The sequence below is a fragment of the Callithrix jacchus genome, chromosome 6, assembly GCF_049354715.1.
Source record: "Callithrix jacchus isolate 240 chromosome 6, calJac240_pri, whole genome shotgun sequence".
Lineage (NCBI taxonomy): Eukaryota > Metazoa > Chordata > Mammalia > Primates > Cebidae > Callithrix > Callithrix jacchus.
Genome location: NC_133507.1, coordinates 47,392,511 through 47,416,139, shown reverse-complemented (window position 1 = coordinate 47,416,139; position 23,629 = coordinate 47,392,511). Strand labels below are relative to the sequence as shown.

At 38.3% G+C, this 23,629-nt stretch overlaps 1 protein-coding gene across 11 annotated transcripts in view; it reads right to left on the bottom strand.

Annotated features, from left to right (window-relative positions):
* CERKL (CERK like autophagy regulator) overlaps positions 1–23,322 on the bottom strand; it is a 135,102-nt gene extending 111,780 nt beyond the window's left edge. For 7 of the 11 annotated variants that reach the window (XM_035304354.3, XM_035304355.3, XM_035304358.3 and 4 more), the window contains exon 1: positions 22,635–22,981. In XM_035304354.3, the coding sequence (XP_035160245.1) occupies positions 22,635–22,872 (238 nt within the window). In that variant the 5' untranslated portion in view covers positions 22,873–22,981. Of the gene's footprint in view, positions 1–1,790; positions 1,844–2,965; positions 3,034–22,634; positions 22,982–23,146 lie in introns of those variants that run through there. The other 4 variants (XM_035304359.3, XM_078327214.1, XM_035304357.3 and 1 more) reach the window with 2 other exon arrangements.
* Between the last annotated feature and the right edge of the window lie 307 nt (positions 23,323–23,629).

Genomic DNA, 23,629 nt, shown 5'->3' with positions numbered 1-23,629 from the left:
CTTAAACAGAGGGATATGCTGTAACATGGGACACACTTTCTTGAGTTTAGGTTTGGTATCAAGAGTGAAGGTAAAACAAAATTGTACTGAAAGCATCATCTAATAAAGTAAAGTTGGAAAGGTAGTTTTGTTTGTTCTTTGTTGTGTTGATGTTCCTACTTTAAGTCCCCTAAATAAAAGTGCACATTTTTTTTAATAAATAGCTGTCCTTAAAAACATAATAGCTGTCTTAGGAGAAGCAAAAGGAAAAGCAGGAGAGAGAAAGTGTTCAGACAATGAAAATCTCGATTGTTCCTTCCCAGTCAAGACTGTGAAAAGCAAGTCAAAGAAGCGATGCTAACTACAATAGAATGAATGGCTTCATTTCTTTAGAAATTTCTCTAGTCTCCATAAGGCAAACATTTCAGTTTTATAAAAATTCCACTTCCTTTTTCTTAGACTGTCCTCACACACCCATCAAAGAAACTAAGAGATATTAGCAATTAGCACATGATATAAACTGACCAAGGACACACCACAACTGCTACATACTTCTTACCAAATTCAGAGAGTAATTTCAGGACCAACAGACAGAAATTTTCGAATTAAGATTTTTGAATCTAAAAGAGCCATTAAAAGGGCACTTTTCAACTTTAAAGTGTCAACCAATGATAAAAAATTTAAAGGCACAATTGTGAAAAAGATATTTTTAAAATTACATGCATAGACAACTTCAGTTTCTTTCTGAATCATGACATAAAACTGATTCCATTTTGTTAATGTCAATGGCATAAAAACTAGAAAAAAAAGACTACTCTAATGAAATATTGTAGATTCATGTTACAAAGTGACTGCCAGGTCAAATTCTAAAAAAGAAACAGTAGATACCACCACAAAACTAGCAGATGTTTCTTGGGGTCATTTGTACAAAAACATAAGCATATGTTAAAGAAATCTGACACTATCATGGAATCAGTTGGTGTCTAAAATAATAGCAGCTCCTTATGGCAATATGATAATATCCGTATCAAATGCACAACACATTATGTTGCAACAGTATGTGCAGACAAAAGAGCATCAGAAGCAGTGGTAATGACCAGTGCTTTCATTAAGGTGAAAAATTTTTTCCAGTGCATAGCATTAACAGTAAACTGAACATAATAGACAGTATGTAGAATTATCAGAGTTTAAATTTACCTGATTTTATTGAAACTCTTATAAAGCCAGAACACTAACCAAGTAAGACTGAGGTTTTTACAGGGACCTCTAAACATGGGTTTTCTCATTTACCCAGTCTACTCAAGAATAATGAAAAAAGAACATTGTTATTCTCAATGTTAACGAACATACTTGGTAAGTTTAAGATATAAACAAAAATTCTTCACTTCAAAATCAATGATTTCAACCTGGTGTCCTATACCCACTAGTTAAGCAATAAGTAACTGCTGCAACATTATTTTAGTGTAAAGCAACACATAACTTACTAGTGTATTATCTTCAATATCAGAAGACTGAGAGCTTCTAGAATATTCCTTCGTAACTAGCCATATCACACAAAAAGGTACAGTGCACACAATAATGCTAATTAAATATTACTGACCGAAAATCTTTGAAAAGTCAAAGCCAAAAGCCATTCCATAGATTTCCTAATTGTTGGGACTCATTATACTCTAAGAAGGTCAAATTTGAAAAAGCACTTAGAATCTCAATGCACATATTTTCCATGCAGAAGAACTGGATGCAAGATGAGTCTGGCATGCACTTAAGAAGGTCTTCAAGTGCCAAAAACATTTCATAAAAGTAAATCTCACCCATGAGATGTTTCCAGAGTATGTCTGATCCCAATGAAAAACATTAAAACAACCTATAAAATGACAGATGTGTTTTTAGTTCAGAAGCTAGGGTACCAAGATATATTGTTTTCTTCCTCAAATAGGAAAGATGCTAAATTTAAGAAATAAAAATAACCTTAAGAGAAGTTTACTTCTACTTTTTAAAAAACATTATAAATCAAATCACATGACACAAAATGTATCCATGTTAATTATTTTACTGTGTTTAAATAAAGTATCTAGATAAGTGGGTGAGGAATGAACTTTCACAATGTATTATGTTCACCAAGATTTCAACTGTAATAAGTTTTTATCTGTATGATGAAAACCACAACAAAACATATACTATAATCCCTTTACACCTTCAAAACATGAAAACATACTTAAAATGTAAGGAAACCAATACATGCTAACAGCTACTCAACTGTATTGATCTTATTTTTCCTGCACAGATGGACACTAAAGAGTGCTTTGAATTTTGATGGTAACATTTAGTAAACTTTAAAGCTTAATTTGGGGTAAATATTAATTATTTGTATTTGACCAAATATCAACATGAATATTTTAAGTAAATGAAGAACTTTTAAGCTTAAAATGGTATGAGCAGTTATTTTCCACAGATAAAAATTGATGTATTTATAAATGACAAATTTCACTGACTTTTTACATTTCAATAATGCAGATATATTATGAATGTACAAAGATCATGTTATTTACTAACATCTAATGAACAATATTTCCTGAAAATGGAGAGCTTTAAACTATGATTATTTTTAAGTAGCCTCTATTCTAGTAAGAAACAGGATACAGAAGGAAAGAGCCTAGGGCTCATAAAAAACACAGATCTTCAGCTTAAAAGGGTTCAGCTTACAGTCCTTCAGGAGCAATTGCTCCCGTTTGTGCACTTTCCAAGCTACTTTCCTTCTGTTTACACATTTTGCTAGTCACTGGTAGATCTGATGCTAAAATTTGGTAGAGTATATTTCAAATAAGATGTTTCTTATTCTGCTGATTTAAAAATTAACTTGCACAGTGTCTACTGTCTATCTCACTGCTCAAGCTAGAAATCTCAGCATCGCTATCATTTATTTCCTTTTTAAGCCTCACATCCTCCATGCTCTGTCTTTGACAATATCCCTTGCATCCAGGCTTACCTTGCCATTCTCACTCCCTGCCTTGCAGCCACTGCCTCCTGATCTTCTGGTGGATCAGCCATCACACTGGGCTCCTCAGTGTGGAGCCCGTTTATAATCTATCCAGCTACCTCATTTACCAAAAAAGCAAAAATTCTTGATCTGAGCTAATGCCCAGCCTTTGTCACACTTTCCTCAATACTCAGGTTGAGATGCCAACTTCCTGACATGCTATTAAAAGTCCTATATAAATTACTGACTAATAACAAAGCACTGTCATCTCCCCCATAAATGAGACAATGTTCTTATTTTGCAAATATGCCAAAGCATCCTTTTTTGAGATTTTTTTCAAAATTTTCTTTTTCTAGAATGGTTTCCTTGCTCCTTGGTCTGACTTGGTAACTCCTAATCGTACTTCAAGGCCCACATTCAAGTTTACCCTCGAACTTCTCTGTAGCTTTTTCTAACCTCCCCCTCAGCTCACTCAACAGGAAACAATTTTCTCCCTTACCTATTTTTCCATGTGCATTTATAATGCTCTGTAAGTACTACCTCAATTGCACACAGAATAGATCATGTAGTTATTCTTTTGTCAATATATCTTCCTGAAGACTGAATATCTTAAGACAGAAATCATGTCAAATCCTGGAGCCCACTGAAGACCCCAATACATAATAAGTGCTCCCTAAATGTTAGAAGGAGTAGACTAAAAACATGAATGATTTAATAAGAAAAATGTGAATTTGAACTATGCTGAGATATCATTTCTTATATATCAGATTTTTTTAAGTTTAACAATAAACTCTTTTGGAGAACTTTTCAGGAAATGGATGCCCTTATACAAAATAATTTAAAAAAGAAAAACTGCACAACCCTTGTGAAAGAAGTTGGTAATATTGAGCAAAATTATTAATGCATTTATTCTTTGACTCAATAATCTCACTTCTAGGGATCTATCCTAAAAGTACATTAAAAAAATACAAAATGCAAAGTAAGGTTTTTTATTAAACACTATTTGCAATAAGAAAAATGACTAGAAACGATCCAAATTCTCCAACAGAGAGGTCAGTACACAATAGGACATAATGGATTATGGTGCTGACGTAAAAGGAAATGAGGACTCTTGCCACATAGTGCTACAGAGTAATCTTCTGGGCATATTGAGAAAGAAATCAAGGTGGAAAAACAAATATGATACATGTGTTTACGAAGGCGGGTACTGTGGGGTAATGAAAGGAATATATGCCCATGTTTAGTTATATTTTTAAAAAAGAAGAGGAACCCAGAGCTTCAAGAAACATAAGCTTCCCTACCTACAGGAAGGAAGGAAAGGCATAGAAGGGAAATAAAGAAAAGCTATACTTCCCAGAATATAATTTGTTTAGCAGATTTGACTTTCGAACCATATAAGTATTTCACATAACTATAAAATTGTTTTTTAAAAAAGAAATGCCTAAATATCCAAAGCAAAATGAAACAATATAAAACACAAATAAGTTGGGAGTATAACGTCACAGATATAAATAATTCCAAGTGTCTTTAAAACACAGTAACTTGTCTACACCTCCCTAGTAGTGTACACTCTATGAACAAAAAAACTGCAGAACTATCTTAAGTGAGTTTCAATAATTATAATTTTGATTGGCAGCATTGGTGGTGTTATTCTATTGTGTCTACATAGTGCAGAATAAAGCAAATGAGTAATGATGTTGTTATAATTAGGAATCAGGACCTTAGGGGTAGGAGAAAAGAGACCATGTAAAAAGCTTAGGCCTGCACTTGAAAGTATCAGCATAATCCTATGATACATCTTTTCTTTAAAAACAAAGAAAAAAAAACCACCACATTTTCTCTCTCTTCTTCGAAAAACCTAAGTAACAAGGTTCACATAGGGGAAGTTTTGTAATGATCATGCTTAGTTCTCAAATTGAGGTCTCTAATAGCACTATCCAGTAAAAGGAACCAGGCCTCTCTAATGATTAGCTTGATTCCATATCTCAAGCATGGAATGTTCAAGATGAACCTGGAATAACTTGCCATTCCAGAAAGCAGGGAAGCTATCAAAGAGACAGCTGAGGGAACGGCAAAAGAACTCAGAAGTCAACATGAAGGGGCTCCCATTGGTCCAAAAATCCAAAATTGTGACAATTCGAAGATCAGTAAAAATAGCCATTGCTGTGAATTGAATATTTAACAGGTTTAAATCCCTGAGTTCATAGTGATCATAACAATAAAAAACCTCATTGGTCACGGTGGCTGCTAGGATCCACCTTTGAGGAGGAACTTGCCATGCCAGGGCAATGAATATAGTTATGGTTACAATGGCCACCAAGGATTGGTACCCTCAATTTCAGAAGAGCTGAGGTCCTACACTTCCAAGGCAGCCCACAGCCTGTGACAGCACAGCTAAAGTTTGGCCACTTTTACGCAAGGCAGGACTCCTAATGGGCAGTCTTTCTCCCAAGTCTTCACCCTAGGTAAGCAAAGACCTTGTGACATCTGATCATGGTCTGAGGGTCTCACTTCCCCAGCCTGCCTCATCCCCCTTACAGGTATCAGATTGATGGGCATCCCAGTCTGAAGATTGTTCTTGCCCATGGGAAACTACAGGGCAGACAAATTAGTTTGTTCAAAAAATAAATGGAAAGGAAAATAAAAGAGGAATCTGTGGATGAGAAAATTTAAAAGACATAGCCATCAACTACAATATGGACTTCATTTCAATGTTGACATATTTAAAAAATAGAGAAACTATTAGGGAAATCTGAACACTAACCAGGTATTTAAAATTATAAAGATTATTTTAAATTTGAATAGTAATCCAATTTTTTTTTTTTTTTTTTTTTGAGATGGAGTTTCGTTCTTGTTACCCAGGCTGGAGTGCAATGGCGCAATCTCGGCTCACCGCAACCTCTGCCTCCTGGGTTCAGGCAATTCTCCTGCCTCAGCCTCCTGAGTAGCTGGGATTACAGGCACGTGCCACCATGCCCAGCTAATTTTTTGTTTTTTTAGTAGAGTTGGGGTTTCACCATGTTGACCAGAATGGTCTCGATATCTTGACCTCGTGATCCACCCACCTCAGCCTCCCAAAGTGCTGGGATTACAGGCTTGAGCCACCGCACCCGGCCAGTAATATAATTTTTAAAAAATCTTTATCTCCTAGAGAAACATGCTGAGGTATTTATAGATGAAATTATATGATGCCTAGGAACTGCTTCAATCATTCCAGGGGAAGAAGGGATGTGGGTAGGGTATAGGTGAAACAAGGCTGACCATAAATTGAAAACTGTTTAAACTCAGTAATGGGTCACATAGAGCCTTGCCCCTCTTAGGGTTGAACATGAAGGCTTATTATATAATTATTTCTACATTTGGGTATGTTTGGTGGTTTCTATGAAAAAATATTGGATTAAAAAAACTCGTTAAAAACTCTAATTTATCACTCCCATTTTCTTCATTTGTTCAGATATTGGAAGTGGCGAGAAAAATGGAATAAGCTGTTGAAGATGGAACTGCCTTAAAAGCCTGAAAGAAGTCAGATAACATTATCTCAAAGGTTTTTATTATTTTGCTTCATACCATGACACTTTACTATCACCAACTTGGACGTCAGACAGATTCCTGATGGCATTAGGGAGAGTTCTTGCTTAACTGGAGAAGGAACATAACCTAATGGGGTCAGTGCAGGCTCTGGAATCACTGCCTAACTTTGAACCCCAGCAATTGCATTAATAGCATGACCTTGGGCAAGTTATTTAACACCTCTGGGCTCTAGGGATAAAAATCCTATCTAGACTATATAGTTTAGTTGCTAAGGTTAAACAAGATAAGATACTTAGCACAGAAGCTGGCAGAGTAAACAAATGTAAGTGCTCACTATTTTCAGTCAAGCACTGGGTACTATTGTGTAGCAGCAGTGGTAGTTTCCAAAACACTGTTTCTAATGAAAATCTAGGAATGTATGCAGGAATTCCCTGATGCCAGCTGGTCCATTATTTTAGACCTACCCTTAGGTTTAATATAAGTTCATAACACCATACCAATGATAAAAACAAAAATGCTCACCAATTGTGAATATTTTTGGTACCTTTACCTTCGTGCTTGCCTGTCTACCTCTGGATTCAGTCATCCACTACACTAAGGTTCCTCAAATTATGGTTTGCATGCCAAAAGCTGGCTAATGGTTTAATGTCCGTCACCTTCATGCCTCTCTCTCCATTGTTTTACTTCTTCTAGCACATACCGATTTTGGCCAACACATGAACATTTAGAGCCACGGCGGAGAGTTCCTTCTCGTTGCTCATCACACCCACATACACATGCAGACACAGACAATCAAAACTCACTTGCTCAGTATGTACTACCCCCATCATTGGCACAGTACTTCTAAAACTTGGGCAGGAATACAGTCAGAAGGTTTTACAGAAGTCTGTGTTTAGGATTTCAATGATGCTTGTAGACTTGTCAGTGCCTGAAATGTAATCTAATAACCCAATCAAGTGGCAGGTAGGTAGGATAACAAGTGATATGGTTATGAATATTCTAGTGCTGAGATTATACAACTGCAATGAATTGTATCTATTAAATTCCTGATCCTTTCAACACGGATGGTCCATTTCCCCACATTACAGAGGGTACAAAAATGTCCTGTCTAGGCAATAGCATCTTCCTGCATACTCAATTGCTCTGCTCTCTATATCCATTGCCTTGGTTCTCTATTCCTTAAGCTTGGCCATGTTTAGATTTCCTACTTTGGACAACCCCATCTGGACTTCAGAACTTCCTACTTTGGACAACCCCATCTGGATTGCCCTCTCTGGTTTAGTGATCTTGGTCCAGCCTATCTGATTCTCAATTTGCATGTCTCTTGGTTTCAATGAACCCACTCCTAGGGGAATAGTTCTGTGCCAGTTCTAGACCCATAGGGGTGCAGGAAAGAGAAAGGAAGGGTCTCCAAAAGTAGATCAGTTTTTAAAAACTGTTTGCCTTCAGATGGTGCCACATGGTTGTAGCATATTTAGGAAGAACATTAGTTTCCAGACGTTCATAGGGTCAGAGTACACAAACTGAGATAGTCACCATTTCAAATCTATGTAACTATTCTTGTAGTAAGATCGAATTTGCCACATTTCAGTTCAAACAATGTATCACAATTATGAAAAATAATACATTGATTTCTATAAAAAAGACTTTAACTTGACTAGTAACCAACTAATCCACATATAATAAAAATATTTTTGTACACACAAAATATGTTTATATATGTGTATATGTGTGTGTGTGTGTGTGTGTGTATCTTGGTCCAGCCTATCTGATTGTGTATGTATGTATGTTTCCCTAATATGGGGTCTCACTATATTGCCCAGGCTGATCTAAAACTCCTGGGCTCAAGCAGTCCTCCCACCTCAGCCTCCCAAGTGCTGGGATTTCAGGTATGAGCTACCATGCCCAGCCCACAAAATATGTTAAAGGACTCTGCCACTTTGAAATGTCTAAGCTCAGTTGCTTTATCTTTAAATAGGCAGTTCAAATTGCATGACCATCAGTTCTACATTCAGGTTTATTTTTTGAAAGCCATATCTTCCTATGTAGAAACAAAGACACTAAAATGAAAGCCTGGGAGTAAAGAAAACATTTTCAACTCTCCATGTGTCAGAGCTGTGTTGTCCAATGCAGTTGCTACTCACCACATGCAGTTTATTAAATTCAAATTAATGAAAATTAAATATAATTAAAAATTCAGCTTCTCAATCACAATAGCCATGTTTCTGTTCAATAGCCACATGGAGCTGGTGGCAGCTGTATTGTACAGTTCAGATAGAGTACACTCCCATTTCAGGAAGTCTAACTGGACAGTCCTGCTTTAGAAAATTCACTCTACATTTGTTTTCTGTGAGACCCAACTTACCCTAATAAGAAGCTAAAAACTTTGAGAATATTTTTATAAATTAGTAGACCTGTCAAAACACTTTAAAACTTCATAGGCAGATAGTATTTGCAGTTACTATGGAACTTTGCATCCATCTTTTAAAAATGTCTTTATATTTGAGAGCTTAGGAACAGATCTAAATCTTTTTCTAAAGAGGCATTTTTTCTTAATGTGTAGACTGATGAATCAAAGCATCATGTTTTACTGAGTAATTAGTCTTTCAATAATTCACATGAGTAATAGGTCATATTGGGGTTTAACCCCTGTATCCATTATTTCTGACCACACGGTCTACCGACAGATGTCTCACTTGGGGTGTACACAACAGAACACCGGGTATCTGTTTCACGTACATCTGTTCCCAAACAGCTTAGACAGATTAATACTTAGAATATACACTGCTCTGCTAAGTCCCACATAATCACTAACTCTTGTTTTGAAATTGTTTTTTTCTCATTTTCACATTTTTGCACATTATCTTTCACACTGCTGAGTTTCAAATAAATATTTATATAAACTTAAAGCTCAAGAAAACCATGTTGACTCTCTTCTAACAATAAGAAACACTTTCCAGACCTTATTTTGAAGCTCAGCTTTCTCAGATTTTCTAGTCACTGCTCTAATTCAGCTGAGCTCTGAGTTGTGGCAGAAACACTCTTTTGAAAAAAACAACATGAAATTGGTAACTTGAGATAGTAAGTGTATGAAAAATAAAGTTATAAGCCATAATTATGATTCAAAGGCCAAGTTTTATTTTTTAAAAATCTTGGAAACATATTTGAATGCTAATCAAGCATAGTGTAAAATCTTTACTCAAAAATTTGATAGATACAGTAAAATGAATGAAGAATGGCTGAGCTAGTCCTTTTATCCATCATGAAAAAGCTGCTTAAAACTAGCCTCAACCAACTCTTTTCTTCCAGAAAATGGTTTCTTCCTTTCCAATGACAATACCTATGCCAAAGCAATTGCCCACTTCTTGTCACTGTGCTCCAAAGCTGAGTAAGGGGAGCAAAGGGCTTTGACCTATATTTCCCAGGTGGTTCTTCCAATTAGAAATTTGTTAGGACTGTGAAATTCCTGTTGTAAAATACAACACCCCTCCAGGCACACCAGACGGTTGCCCCATTGGCCATCAAACCTGAAATTTATTTGACAAAATTCCCTAAAGCCTAAGGGCCATAGAAATAGATATTTTCTTCAACATTAAACTTCATAGGTGGTCAGAACTGCCAGTACTTAGATACAATATCATCGAAGCCCCTCACTTTGCCAGTGAATAAACTAACTCAGTTGTGTTAAATAACCTGTGCAAAGTCCATTGCTCCACAAATGGACACACCTTACCATTTGTGGAGACTAGATATCTCCTTAGGGCCTTCAGTGGTCACTCCTGAAACCTTTCCTACACCACAGATGGGAGCAGATTACAGAGAGCTGGGGGAGGGAAGCTGTGAAATATCCTGTAGTGCTTATTCATACTTCAAGATGCTATCAATTAGGAAATTATGAATTTAATTTCATGAATCAGAATGAGCATTTGTTTGTAATGAAAACAGAACATATCAGAGTGACTTTTTTTTGAGACAGAGTCTTGTTTTGTCATCAGGCGCCAGGCTAGAGTGCAGTGGCACGATCTTGGCTCACTGCAACCTCCACCTCCCGCGTTCAAGCAATTCTCCTGCCTCAGCCTCCCAAGTAGCTGGGACTACAGGTACATGCCACCATGCCCAGCTAATTTTTGTATTTTAGTAGAAATGGGGTTTCACCATGTTGGCCAGGATGGTCTTGATCTCTTGACCTTGTGATCCGCCTGCCTCGGCCTCCCAAAGTGCTGGGATTACAGGCGTGAGCCACCGTGCCCAGCCCTGAGTAACTCTTAAATGGCAATGGTAAGAATTGTTTTGAGAAATTTTTGTTTTAGACAAATCACATATCAGTACAGAAATATGTGTAGTATTTGTCAATCCCCAAAGGGCCGTCACTTCAGGGGACCGAAAAGAGTGGAGGAGACACATATTTCCAACATGAGATAGCATTATGAGCATTTGGCATCTCTTTCACAGAGATCCCTAAATTGATCATTCTTAAACATACTAATGTATGAGCTTAACGTTGTCTAATCTTACCCATTACTTACTCTCCCCATCAGTAGTTTCTCCTTTATGGGAAATAATGACATCACATTTATTCACACAGGACAGTAAACAAATCCTGCTTTGGGGAGGCACAAAAATGCCTGAATCTTCTGCTTTAACATTTCAAATAAAAGCCTGCCACTTGGTAAACATGTCCCTAGAAGTTTGTCCTTGGTTGAGATGTAACCAATGCCAACAGGTGATCAGCGATGCTTTTGAAAATACTAAACACTGAAAATTTCTGATCCAATATCAGCACAAGCTAAGGGATAAATCATGAGACATGCAAATTAGCCTGTGGTATCTGTCCACATCCCCTTTCTGAGGTGTATTCACACTTTTTGGCTTCTCACACCCAGTCCCTGGCACCATACTGGGGGCTGGCCCTATTGGGCACAGCACTTGACCTGCTCTACCTTGGCAGGGTCCTATGACCCAGAGTTGTCTGATCTCTTGCAGTTGACCTCAAAAGCACTCACCTGATCCCTCTGTCATTTCTTCAGCATTTTTCTCTCTCATAGGTCTCAGTTAGCTTGATAATTACCTTATTTTAACATGAATTCATGCATGATTCTGTAATTAAAATGGCCATAATTTAAGATTGTAACAGAAAGATTATCAAGCGCCACTTCAGTCAATGAAAAAGATATTTTCTGAATTGATGACGCCCTTTTGTAAACACAGTTTATATCATAATGGCAGCATCCTAATCTATTTATGCCCTGGCTCAGCATTTTCTACTCTGCAACTGAGCAACATGGAAGCTTCCTGCCATGAACCTCACAGAGAAGTGGGCCAACCTTAACTCTTATAATAGAAATTCTGGAATAACTCAAAGTTGAAAAGAACCTCAAGGAGCTTACCATACAATGGGGAAAAAAATCAAAGTTTTATTTAATGTCTCAGTATATGAGATCCAATTATGCCTAAAGAAGAAACAACTGTAATGAATCTTCATTAATTTTAATGAATGTAAACATGTAATCATTCAAATAAAAAAAAAAGGAAGCACAAAAGAAGCTAATTCCCAGCTGCTGGAATGGCAAGAAAGAGTGCTTACAGAACTAGTTTTGTAATTCTTTCAATTACAGGATGGTAAAATATGAGGGAACTACTGAGAAATAAGGACGCAGAGAAAGGCAGGAGCCAAGCATAGAAATCTTAAGTCATGTTGAAGAGTGTGTCTCACCCCATTTTCTACTTCAGTGGCTTCAAACAAGACAGTCAATTCCTGCTATGCAAAGAAGAAAATCAAGCAGACAGACTCGGGGTCTTTTGCCCACTATTCCAATCAAGGCACCTGTAGTTTTCTGTTACATACTGGGGATGCATTTAAGAATTGTTTTTAAAGAGTTTTGATGTTTAAAAAGGGGGAGAGGAGAATATGCTTTTATAGTTGATGAGGAGTTGGTATCAAGTTAGTAGGAATGTAGTCATCAAGTTAGAATAGGCAAAACTAAACCTCATGAGACCAGTAAACCAGTAACGAATTCATTCATTCAACAAATATTAGCTATATGCCAGGCACTCTTTAAGGTGCTGACAGTAAAGAAAAAGATATTCTGAATATCTTCCCTCTCCCCCCATCTAGATTTAGTCTCCATCTTTCTCCACCTGCCCTGTTCCATGGTAGGCCACACTGCATGAACTACACCAAGTGCTCCCCTCGCCCTGTGGTTTAAAGTTGGTTTTGGACTATGAAATGGGCCAGAAAAGAGGGAGATTGGATAATTTAGTCCCCACCTCCCTCCCTGCAGGATTAGTGAGGAAATCAGTCAAGCTGAGGCAAAGTTCATAGCTCCTGCCTAGTGGCCTCCTCTACACAGTCTCTCTGAATCCAGGTTCAGGCACCTGCTCCTTCAATATGTGCTTAAAAGTAGTGTCACCTGCCCAATTATTACTAGTCCCAAGAGTACTTCACTATCCTATATCCTGCTTACACGTTTATAAATACTGACTTTTAAAATTTTTTCAAATTATCCTAATATAAACATGCCATTTTTTTCCTATTAGGACAGCCACTAATGTAACAGATGAATCCTTGCCATGTTGAAGTGGGGTGGTGGCAGAAAGGACAGAGATTAGAAAGTATATAGTATACAAGAAGATAAATGCCACTGAGGACTATAAGGCAATAAAGGGAACCAGTAGTATGTAGCAGATGGGAATTTTATACAGGTCACCAGAGAAAGCCTTACTAAGAAGCTGAGATTTGTTCACAAGTTCAAAGGAGGTGAAGGAGTAGGTCAAGTGAGAGAGTATAAAGGCCTGAGCAAGGGCAGTGATTGGTTGGACAGAGAAGAATCATAGATTCGAGAAATACTAAGTAAATAAAGTAGGCAGGATTGGTGGGTGTTTAGAAATAGTGAGTAAGGGACGATGAGGCTTAGATAACATTCCAGATAGCCTCCTAAATGCTCCTTCACATACTAAGCCCCTATTTCATTAAATAGATTTTCTGTGACTTTCTTCAACTTTCCTCCCTCTGCCATTTATGTAAAGCAAAAATTTCGTATCTTGTTTTTTAAAAAAAAAAAAACTTTTCCTCTGACTGCGTTATTTCAAAATATCTATTTTCAAATTTTGAAACTCTTTCTTCTGCTTGATCTAGTTTATTCCTGAAGCTCTCAATTGTGTCTTTTATTCACCACTGCATTCTCCAGATTTCTGTTTTTAAATGCAATTCTATGGATCTAACCAACATAAGTTACAAGCTAATTCTAGTTATCCTAATTATTGTCCCATAACTTACACAAACCTAAGTAGCAAAGTTAAATATTCTGATAGCTGATGCGGAATCACTAGTGGGTTCCATAACCATGATAAAGAACAAAAGATCAGTAGTCTACAGAGCAAGAAAAGTTGCTTTCCTGATAAACCTACTAGATTTTTGGCACCCCTGGAGGTAGATGAATGGTAGATGAAAACCACAATGGGCAATACTACCCAGAAAGCACATGATGAGGAACAGCAGATCAGACAACACTTCTTTGGACTCCACCATTTGGCAGGCAGATGGAATGAAGTCCCCATGGGAGACTGATAAACTAGGTGCTGGTGGTATTACAAAAGCCAAGAGAGTTAAGTCAAAGTCAAAGGAAGGAGAAATACAAAAGATAAGGACTGAAAGTTCTTACTTGACTGAGCAATTAGAAGACTTCTGCTAATCTTTGCTTGAAGAGTTTCAGTAAAGAAAGAACAAAGCCAGGTCTCAGATGGCTGAAGAATAATTAAGAGGTGAACTAAGGGAGGCAGTGAGAGTAAGCCAATTTTTCTAGGAACTTATCAGAGCAAGTGAAAACAAGAAAAAAAAAAGAAAAAGAAAAGCAAGGTAGCAGCTAAAGAAAGAGGTTCGTAGGATCAAGGCAGGGAACTGTTAGAATGGGAGAGTCCTGAACATATCTCTGTACTTAGGTTAAAGAGCTGGTAGAGAGTGAAGGCTAAAAACCAAAGAAAGAAAGTGTAACAGATGAAACAAATTTCTAGATGAAGCTGAAGAGATGGGATTGCTTTGCCTTCAGTAGAGATGACAACATTTATTATGTGGTCATGGGTAGAAGCAAATGAAGGGGAATGAAGGTGAAGGTCACCAAAATGGAAGAGATCTACAAAGTCTGAAGTTTTAATAATGATTGTGATATAACCAACACCAATGGCCAGACTTTGGATAAAGGACACTGTGAGTCAGACAACAAAGTTTTAAATATATATGGAAGAAAAGCTGGAAAAAAATCCTCCTGGGGAGCCCAAAAGACAGTTTTTAAGCCCTTTGAGCCTGCAAGTGTCCAGCCTGACAAACCTGTCCCTAGCAAAACTATACCACCATCAAAAACTCCTGTAGCCTAGGCCACTGGGGCAGCCACAGACATTGCTGATGAAGATTACATCTGAAAAAACTACACAGAGACCATGCTACTGAATCCACCTAAAACCAAAGCCAATGTACCATACCCAAAAAACAGTCTAGGACCCATCTACAGAAAAAGTCTCTCCCTATGAAAAGTACTCCTTACAACTGGAAATGTGACTATTCCACTAGATGTGCAGATGTCACAAGAAACATGAAAAAGCAAGGACACATGAAACCCCAAAAGAAACACAAAAGTCTCTAGTAACAGACCCCAAATAAAAAGGTTTTATAAAATGCCTAAAACAAAATTGAAAATAATGATCTTAAGGAAATTCAGCAAGATATAAGAAAATATAATCCAATGGAATCAGGAAAATGTCATAAAATGAATGAGAAATTAAAACAGGATATATCATTTAAAAACACAGAAATCTAAAAAAATATATAAATAAATAAAAACACAGAAATCTGAAGAAAGCAGTGAGTAAAGACACAATTGAGAGCTTTCAGAATAGAGCAAATCAAGCAGGAGAAAGAATGTCAAAATTTGAAAAATTGGTTTTTTGAAATAACCCAGAGGAAAAGTATTTAAAAAAAATTAAACAAATTTTTGCATTATAGAAATGGCAGAGGGCAGAAAGTTGAAGATAGATACAGAAAATCTATTTAACGAAACAGCTAAAAACTTCCCAAATATTGGGGGAGATACAGACATCCAGATTAAGGAAACATAAATTTTCCCAATTAGATTAAACCCAAAAAGATTCTCTCTGTGGCACATTACAGTCAAACTGTCAAAAGTTGAAGACTGAATTCTAAAAGCTGCAAGAGAAAAGCATCAAGTTACATGTAAAGGAATACTCATTAGACTGTCAGTAGATTTCTCATCAGTAACCTTATTACTGATGTAGGCTAGGAGAGAAAGGGATAATTTATTCAAGGTGTTAAAAGAAAAAAAAACCACTATCAGCCAAGGATAAAGGATACCATATCCAGCAAAATCAGCCTTCAGAAATGAAAGAGAATAAAAGCCTTCCCAGACAAGCAAAAGGTGAGGGAATTTATCACTCCTACACCAGCCTTACAAGAAATGCTTATGGGAGTGCCCTGGCTGTAAATGAAAAAATGGTAACTATCATGAACACATGTTAAAGTATAAAAATCACCAATAGAGGTAAATTTATAAATCCAACGCAGAGTGCCCCTGATATGTCATGGTACTATGTAAATCTCTGAGTCCTCTAGATGAAGGTTTAAAGTCAAACTGGTCAAAAACAGCAACAGCTACAATGGCTAAAGAGCACATGGTGAGGAAGGAGACCCAGGCATCTAGGATCACCTACCCCTTGATTTTCACACTGCATTTCAATAGAAGAAAAGGCTGGTCAACTGCTGCCTCCTAAATTACCTTCCTGTAAATAGCAGGCATGGTATGGGGGAATCTCTCCAGAACATACTGCTTTTACTTGAACAAGATCAAACCCCAACTCACTCCTCCATCCAGAGACCAGAAACTCTTTCACATGTAATTCCTAAAACTGTAAACCCAAGACCCTTTCACATGTGATTTCTAAAGCTGCAAACCCAAGATTCTTTCACTTGTTATTTCTAAGGCTGTGATTCTTTCACGTGTAGTATTTAGAGTGTAAGCCTATATAAAGGCAGAGCTTCTCTTTCTTAGGGGAGACTGATTGGCTGTTTGGACAAAACAAAGCCTTGCTCCTGGGCCATAATAATAAAACCCCTTCCTTTTCTAGTTTGGTGTCCAAGAGGTCTGTTTCTCATGGCTGCTCCTGCTTCAATAGTAAAGAAATAAAGGCAACAAAAATATAAATTGGGGATAGGAGAGGAAAAAAGTCTAGAGTATTTTTATGTGACTGAAGTTAACTTGCTATCAGCTTAAAATAGTTTACTATAACTACAAAACTGTTTATGTTAGCCCCATGGGAACCACAAAGAAAGCAATTACAGCAGATACATAAATAAGAGATAGAAAGAAAACAAAACTTAGGACCACAGAAAACCACCAAACCGCAGAGATAAACAAGAGAGAAAGAAGAACTGAGGATCTACAAGACAACCAGAAAACAATTAACAAAATGGCAGAAACAAGTCCTTAACAATAAAAACCTTGAATATAAATAGACTAAATTCCCTAATTGAAAGTTATAAAGTGGTTGCATGACTGGAAAAAAAAATTCAACTACATGCTGCCTACAAGAGGCTTACCTCACCATTAAAGACAAACCAAAAGTGAAGAAATGGAAAAAGATATTCCATGCAATCAGAATTCAAAAGTGAGTGGGAGAAGCAATACTTATGTCAGACAAAATAGACTAAGTCAAAAACTGTAAAAACGTCATAATATAATGATAAAGGGATCAATTCAACAAGAGGATATAATTGTAAACATACATGTACCCAATACCTAAGTATCCAAATGTATAGACCAAATATTCAACCGAAAGAGATAGACTTCAACACAATAATAGTAAGACTTTCACACCTCACTTTCAATAATGAATTATCTAGACATGCATACATATATACACACAGCAACACACACACACAGAGATCAAGAAATATTGGATTTAAGCTGCACCATAGATCAAATGCACCTAGCAGATACTTACAGAACATTCCGTTCAACCGCTACAGACACACATTCTTCTCAAATGCACATGGAACACTCTTGAGGACAGATCACATGTTAGGCCACAGAACAAGTCTTAACAAATTTAAAAAGATAATATCAAGTATCTTTTCTGACCACAGCATTATAAAACTAGAAATCAGGCCAGGTGTGGTGGCTGACACCTCTAATCCCAGCACTTTGTGAAGCCAAGGTGGTCAGGTTGCTTGAACCCAAGAGTTTGAGACCAGCCTGGGCAACACAATGAAAGCCATCTCTACTAAAAATACAAAAAAAAAAGAATTTACCCAGGCACAGTGGCACATGCCTGTAGTCCCAGCTACTTGGGAGGCCGAGGTGAGGTGAAAGGGTTACTTGAGCCCAGGAGGCAGAGGTTACAGTGAGCCAAGATCACACCTCCACACTTGAGCCTGGGACACAAAGCAAGATCTTGTCTCAAAGAAAAAAACAAAAGAAAAGTAACTAGAAATCAACAACAAGAAAAACTGATGACTTCACAAATCATGGAAACAACATGCTCCTAACAACCAATTTATGCACATACAACAGCTAACTGGTTTTTTAAGATGTCAAGAACATACATTGGGAAAAAAGAGTCTCTTCAATAAATGGTAGTAGGAAAACTGGATATTCACATGTGGAAGAATGAAATTAGACCCCTCCCTCTCACCATATACAAAAATCAACTCAAAATAGATTAAAGATTTAAAATGTAAAACTTGAAACTATGCAATTACTAGAAGAAAACAAAAGGAAAATTATTCTCAACACTGAGCCGAGCAAGGATTTTAAAAATAAGACCTCAAAACCACAGACAAAAATAAGTAAGATTACAACTAAAAACGTTTGCACCTTAAAGAAAACTATTAACAGAGTAAAAACAGCTGCATAATGGGAGAAAATATTTGCAATCTATACATGTGACAAAGGGATAAAATCCAAAATATAAAAGAAACTTCACGCAACAGCAAAAATAACTTGATTTGTTATTGTTTTATTTTTATTTTTTAAAAGATGGGGTTTCACCATGATGGCCAGGCTGGTCTTGAACACTTGACCTCAGGTGATCCACCCACCTCAGCCTCCCAAAGTGCTAGGATTATAGGTGTGAGCCACCATGCCCGGCAACTTGATTTTTTTAAATGGGCAAAAGACCTTAATTGACATGTCTCAAAAGAAGACATACAAATGACCAACAGGTACATTTAAAAAAATGCTTAACATCACTAATCTTCAGGGAAATACAAATCAAAACCACAGTGAGATATACCTCACTCCAGTTAAAATGGCTATTGCCAAAATGACAAAAGAAAATAAGTATTGACACAGATATGGAGAAAAGGGAACACTTACACATTGTTGGTATGATTGTAAACTAGTACAGTCATTATGGAAAACAGCATGGAAGTTCCTAAACAATTACAAATAGAATTTCATATGATCCAGCAATCCCACTACTGGGTATGTATCCAAAGGAAATAAAATCAGTATGTTGAAATCTGCGCTCCCATGTTTATTTCAGCACTGCTCATAATGGGCAAGATATGGAATCAACCTAAGCAGACAATGGATGAATAAAGAAAATGTGATATATAAACATAATGGAATAATAGCCATAAAAAAAAATAAAGTCCTGTGAATTGTGAATGGATAAACCTGGAGGACATCATGTCAAGTGAAATAAACCAGACAGAGAAAGACAAATACCACATGATGTCACTCACATGCAGAATATTTTTCTATTATAAAAAAGTTGATACAGATAAGGCAGAGATTAGAATAGTGGTTACCAGAGTCTGGGAAGAGCAGGGGAGAAGGAAGGATGGAGAGAGGTTAGTCACCAGATACCAAGGCATAATTAGAAGAATAAATTCTGGTGTTTTGTTGCATAGTAGGGTGACCATGGTTAGCAGTAAGATAGTGCATATTACAAAATAACTAGAAGAGGCTTTTGAATGTTTTAACCCACAAGGAAATGAATATGTGAGGTGAAGGATATACTACTTTGACTGGATAATTGTACAACATAAATATCAAAACATCAAGTAGTATCTCATAAATATGTACAATTACAATGTGTCAATTAAATTTTTTAAACAATTAAAAAGTTATTAGACCAGCTGTTGGATCTGGTTGAGTTAATGTGCTTAAGAAGCACATGCATAATATTATACCACACATTTGATTTAAAATATTTTTGACTTAAAAAAATAATTCCCAAAAAGTGCTGATACTGTTGTGCCTCCCAACTTGACTTATAGCCTGTTTTTGAAAGCCTCACTTCTACAGGGAAGGGTAACACATCCGTTATTCCAAGTCACCCCTGAACCCAATAAAATGAACTACAATTACTCTGGTTATGCTCATTTACCCTGCCAACAAGACCATCAATTTGTCCCAGTTTTGGCAGTCACAGCCTTCGTAAAATACATTAATGTCTTTGCTCATTACTCAAGATGGAAAATTAGAAAAAGATCACATGGTATTTTATTTCATCAGTGAAAACAATTAAGGCAATATGAGGTTTAAAAACTAAGTAGCCTTTCTGGGGCACAGTGGCTCATGCCTATTATCCCAGTACTTTGGGAGGCTGAGGCGGGTGGATCATGACGTCAAGAGATCAAGTCCATCCTGGCCAATATGGTGAAGCCCCGCCTCTACTAAAAATACAAAAACTAGCTGGGCATGGTGACACGTGCCTGTAGTTCCAGCTACTTGGGAGGCTGAGGCAGGAAATCACTTGAACCTGGGAGGCAGAGGTTGCAGTGAACAGAGATCATGCCACTGCACTCCAGCCTGCCAACAGAGCAAGACACTGTCTCCCCACCTCCAAAACAAAACAACCAGCTAAGCAGTCTTCAAACGTATGTATGTTCTAATAACGTCCAGTGACCTCCCCTACCTACCCTCATCCTTTTATGAGACAGCCAGACATGGACATGCTCTCCCCCGACCACACCCTACCATATCGTGTCCTCCCAAGTACAGTAACTTTGATGTAGCTCCTCTTCCATTTCATCTTTTACCACTCACATCTATGTTTATTCAACAACATTAAGTATTTCTCACGTTTAAATATATCATCTCTTAATATCTTCCTGTTTCCCAGTGCCTTTTTTTTTTTTTTTTTTTTTTTTTTTGAGATGGAGTTTTGCTGGTTTCCAGGGCTGGAGTGCAATGGCAGGAACTCCGCTCACTACAATCTCCGCGTCCTGGGTTCAAGCAATTCACCTGCCTCAGCCTCCCAAGTAGCTAGGATTAAAGACACAAGCCACCATGCTTGCCTATATTTTATCTAAATAAAACATCTCTTGGTTTATTCTATAAATAGAAGTACTTACTAAGGCACTAGGTTTCTGTGCCTTCAATTTTAGAGGCCCAAAGTGGTTTGAATACCAGGTATTAATTACAAGGTACACCTGTATCTCTTTTTGTAATTAACAGTAAAGGAAAGAAAAGGTATACCTGTATTTCTTTTTGTAATTAATAATAAAGGAAAAGAAAACCAAATGGTTTTAGGGCATAATTAAATATAAAGAATCGGTACTTACAACCTTTAAAGTTACAAATCTGTCAAGATGTATTTCAGAATTCTACTGCCAAGAGTGCTAATTAAACCTATTTTTCTCAAGCACCACTCAATATAAAACAGTGTTTCTTTTCTCATGTCATTTTTTTTGTACACAAATACTGCAACATTGGTTTGTATGACCTCTTGTTGCACAATGTCTCATTTTAATTCTATAGTATTTCAGCAGCATTGTAGGCTAAATTGGCTCTTTGGGCTAATCCAAACTGTAATTATAAACTTCTATACTGCATAACTCAAATTGCCTGAAAGACAAATCATTCTATCTATATCCCCAGCTTTTAATTTAAAACATTCAAGAAAATACTTCATCTTGGTTTTTAAGACACCTGAAAACATTTTAATTAAGGGCAAAGACCATTTTCATGAAGTGAGCAAGCATGGCACACGCAGCACAGGCAGAATTCACAATCGCAGCCAGTGCTGGGGGCCCTGGTAGTTGGTTTCATAGACTTTTGAGGAAGAAACTTTGAGACAGTGACTCTTTCTATTCTGTAACATAAATAGCACACTGTGTCTTGTTTTCCAACAGAAATTTTTTTAAATTTCCTAAATTTGTATTCAGCTAAAAGAAGTTGAATATCAAATTCCAAGGTTTCCCACGTCATCTCCTCGCAAGTAGATAACCTTGATATAGTAGTTCCTCACATCTAAGCTCACCACTCACATCTAAGTTAATTCAATACTGGGGAGTATTTCTAGAGTTTAGACTTGAAAATAAGACCATATTGTAAGATGGTCTTTATAAGATAACTGTAAGTCTATAAGACTATTTGACTAAGACGTGAAAATAGATTCGAAGCATTTGTTATAAACTACAGCATTATAACTTTAGGTAACTAAAATTTTAAGTGAATAAAAGGCAAATGTATGCAAACCGCTTGATGTAACTAACCATTGCAAAACTGTGATCCAGTATTCTAGGGTCAATATCAAAAATCAAAAGTTTTGAGACTGAACCTGAAGAAGTCTTAATTCTAGACAATGGCAAGGAAGGTGAGGGGTAGAAAAAAATCCAGAATCACTCCCAACGCTCTGGGGTTACATTTTCAAGTCAGCAAAATGAGTGTTGGATTCAGAACTTATGTGTAGGCATATCTGTAAAATGTTTATAGTTGCAATGTAACATCAAAGTTGATGGAGTAAAACTTTTTCCACTTGGAGTGGCGGAGTAAATGATCTTATCACGTTTGTAAATTACCTCCCCTTTGGGGCTCCAGATTTTCTGCCGAGACGCTGAGCAAAGCTCTGTGTCACGTTTGCCCGGGGAAGGTCCGGGAGGCGGGAGAAAGCTCGGTGACAAGAGGACCTCTAGGGGTTCTGGGGGCGGGCGAGGGGCGTGAGTTCCCGGCTGGGAAGCTAGAGGCGGCGACCTGGGGACTTGGGGACTCGGGAACCTGTCCCGACGGCGTGGAGAGCGGGGGAGGGGAGGAGAGAGAAGGGTGGAGTGAGAGCGCGCGGGTGCCGGCCCCGGGCCGGGGAGAGGGAGGAAGCGCCGAGGGAGGCGAAGGCGCTGAGGCCCTGCACTCACCCGCCGGGCGCTCGGGCAAAATGGGCCGCCACCGCAGGGCTCGCTCGCTCAGCACCACGTCACAGCTGCCCCTCCTGATCTCGAAGATGCCCCGGAGCAGAATCCGCTCCGCCGCAGCCTCCGTCTGCTGCTGGGACGTTAACGGCGCCGAAGGCACAGCGGCAGCCTCCGGGGGCGCCTCTTCCTCCCGGCCGCCCTCCAGGGCACTCACCCTGCTCCTGCGCCTCCTCCGTGGCATGGCGGAGCGGCAGGCTGGGCCTGAGCCAGTGGGCCAGGGAGGCCTATGGAGAAGTAGATGGAGGGCGCCACAACCCAGCTCCAGCCGCGTCCTGCGCTGCCACAGCAACGGCGCGCAGGGCCGGGACCCAGGAGGGAGGCGGGGCGGGCAGGCGGGGCCGCGCCAGAGCCAGTCCAGCACCCTGACCTGCCAGCCTCGCCGCTTCGACACTCACCACAAAGAGGCCCAGCTGGAGGGAGAATAAGAGGCTCCCTCGCCCAGCTTCCGCACTTACCGTAACCCACAGTTAAACCAGCGCACCTCAAATTTTCACTTGCAAACCATCCGTTGGGCATCTTGTTCAAATGCAGATCCCTGTTAAATAGGTGTGGGGCTGGCCCCCAAATACCACAAATGTAAGAAACTACTAGGTGATGGCTCTCGCTGGCCGCGTAACACACTTGCAAGGGTGGAAGCTTCCGTTTCTCCACCTCCTTTCCAGAAGGTTCCCAGGAGAGCAGAGTAGGTGCTTTACAACCCTGTTTCAGAATACTAGCGCACCTTCAAAACCCCTGAAGGGAAGCTAGAGATAGGCCCTGGTTTGCATAGACAAATTTGCATCTGACAAATTCAATATTAAAGGTTAAGTGCCTCCATGTGTAAGCATTTAGAATCCTACTTTCCCCCAAGGTATCTCCTCTGCAGTCTTGTCTTTGCGGGATCTTGCACTCCCTTGAGGGAGATGGCAAGCAGCCAGGGCTTCTCCTCCACGCACTGA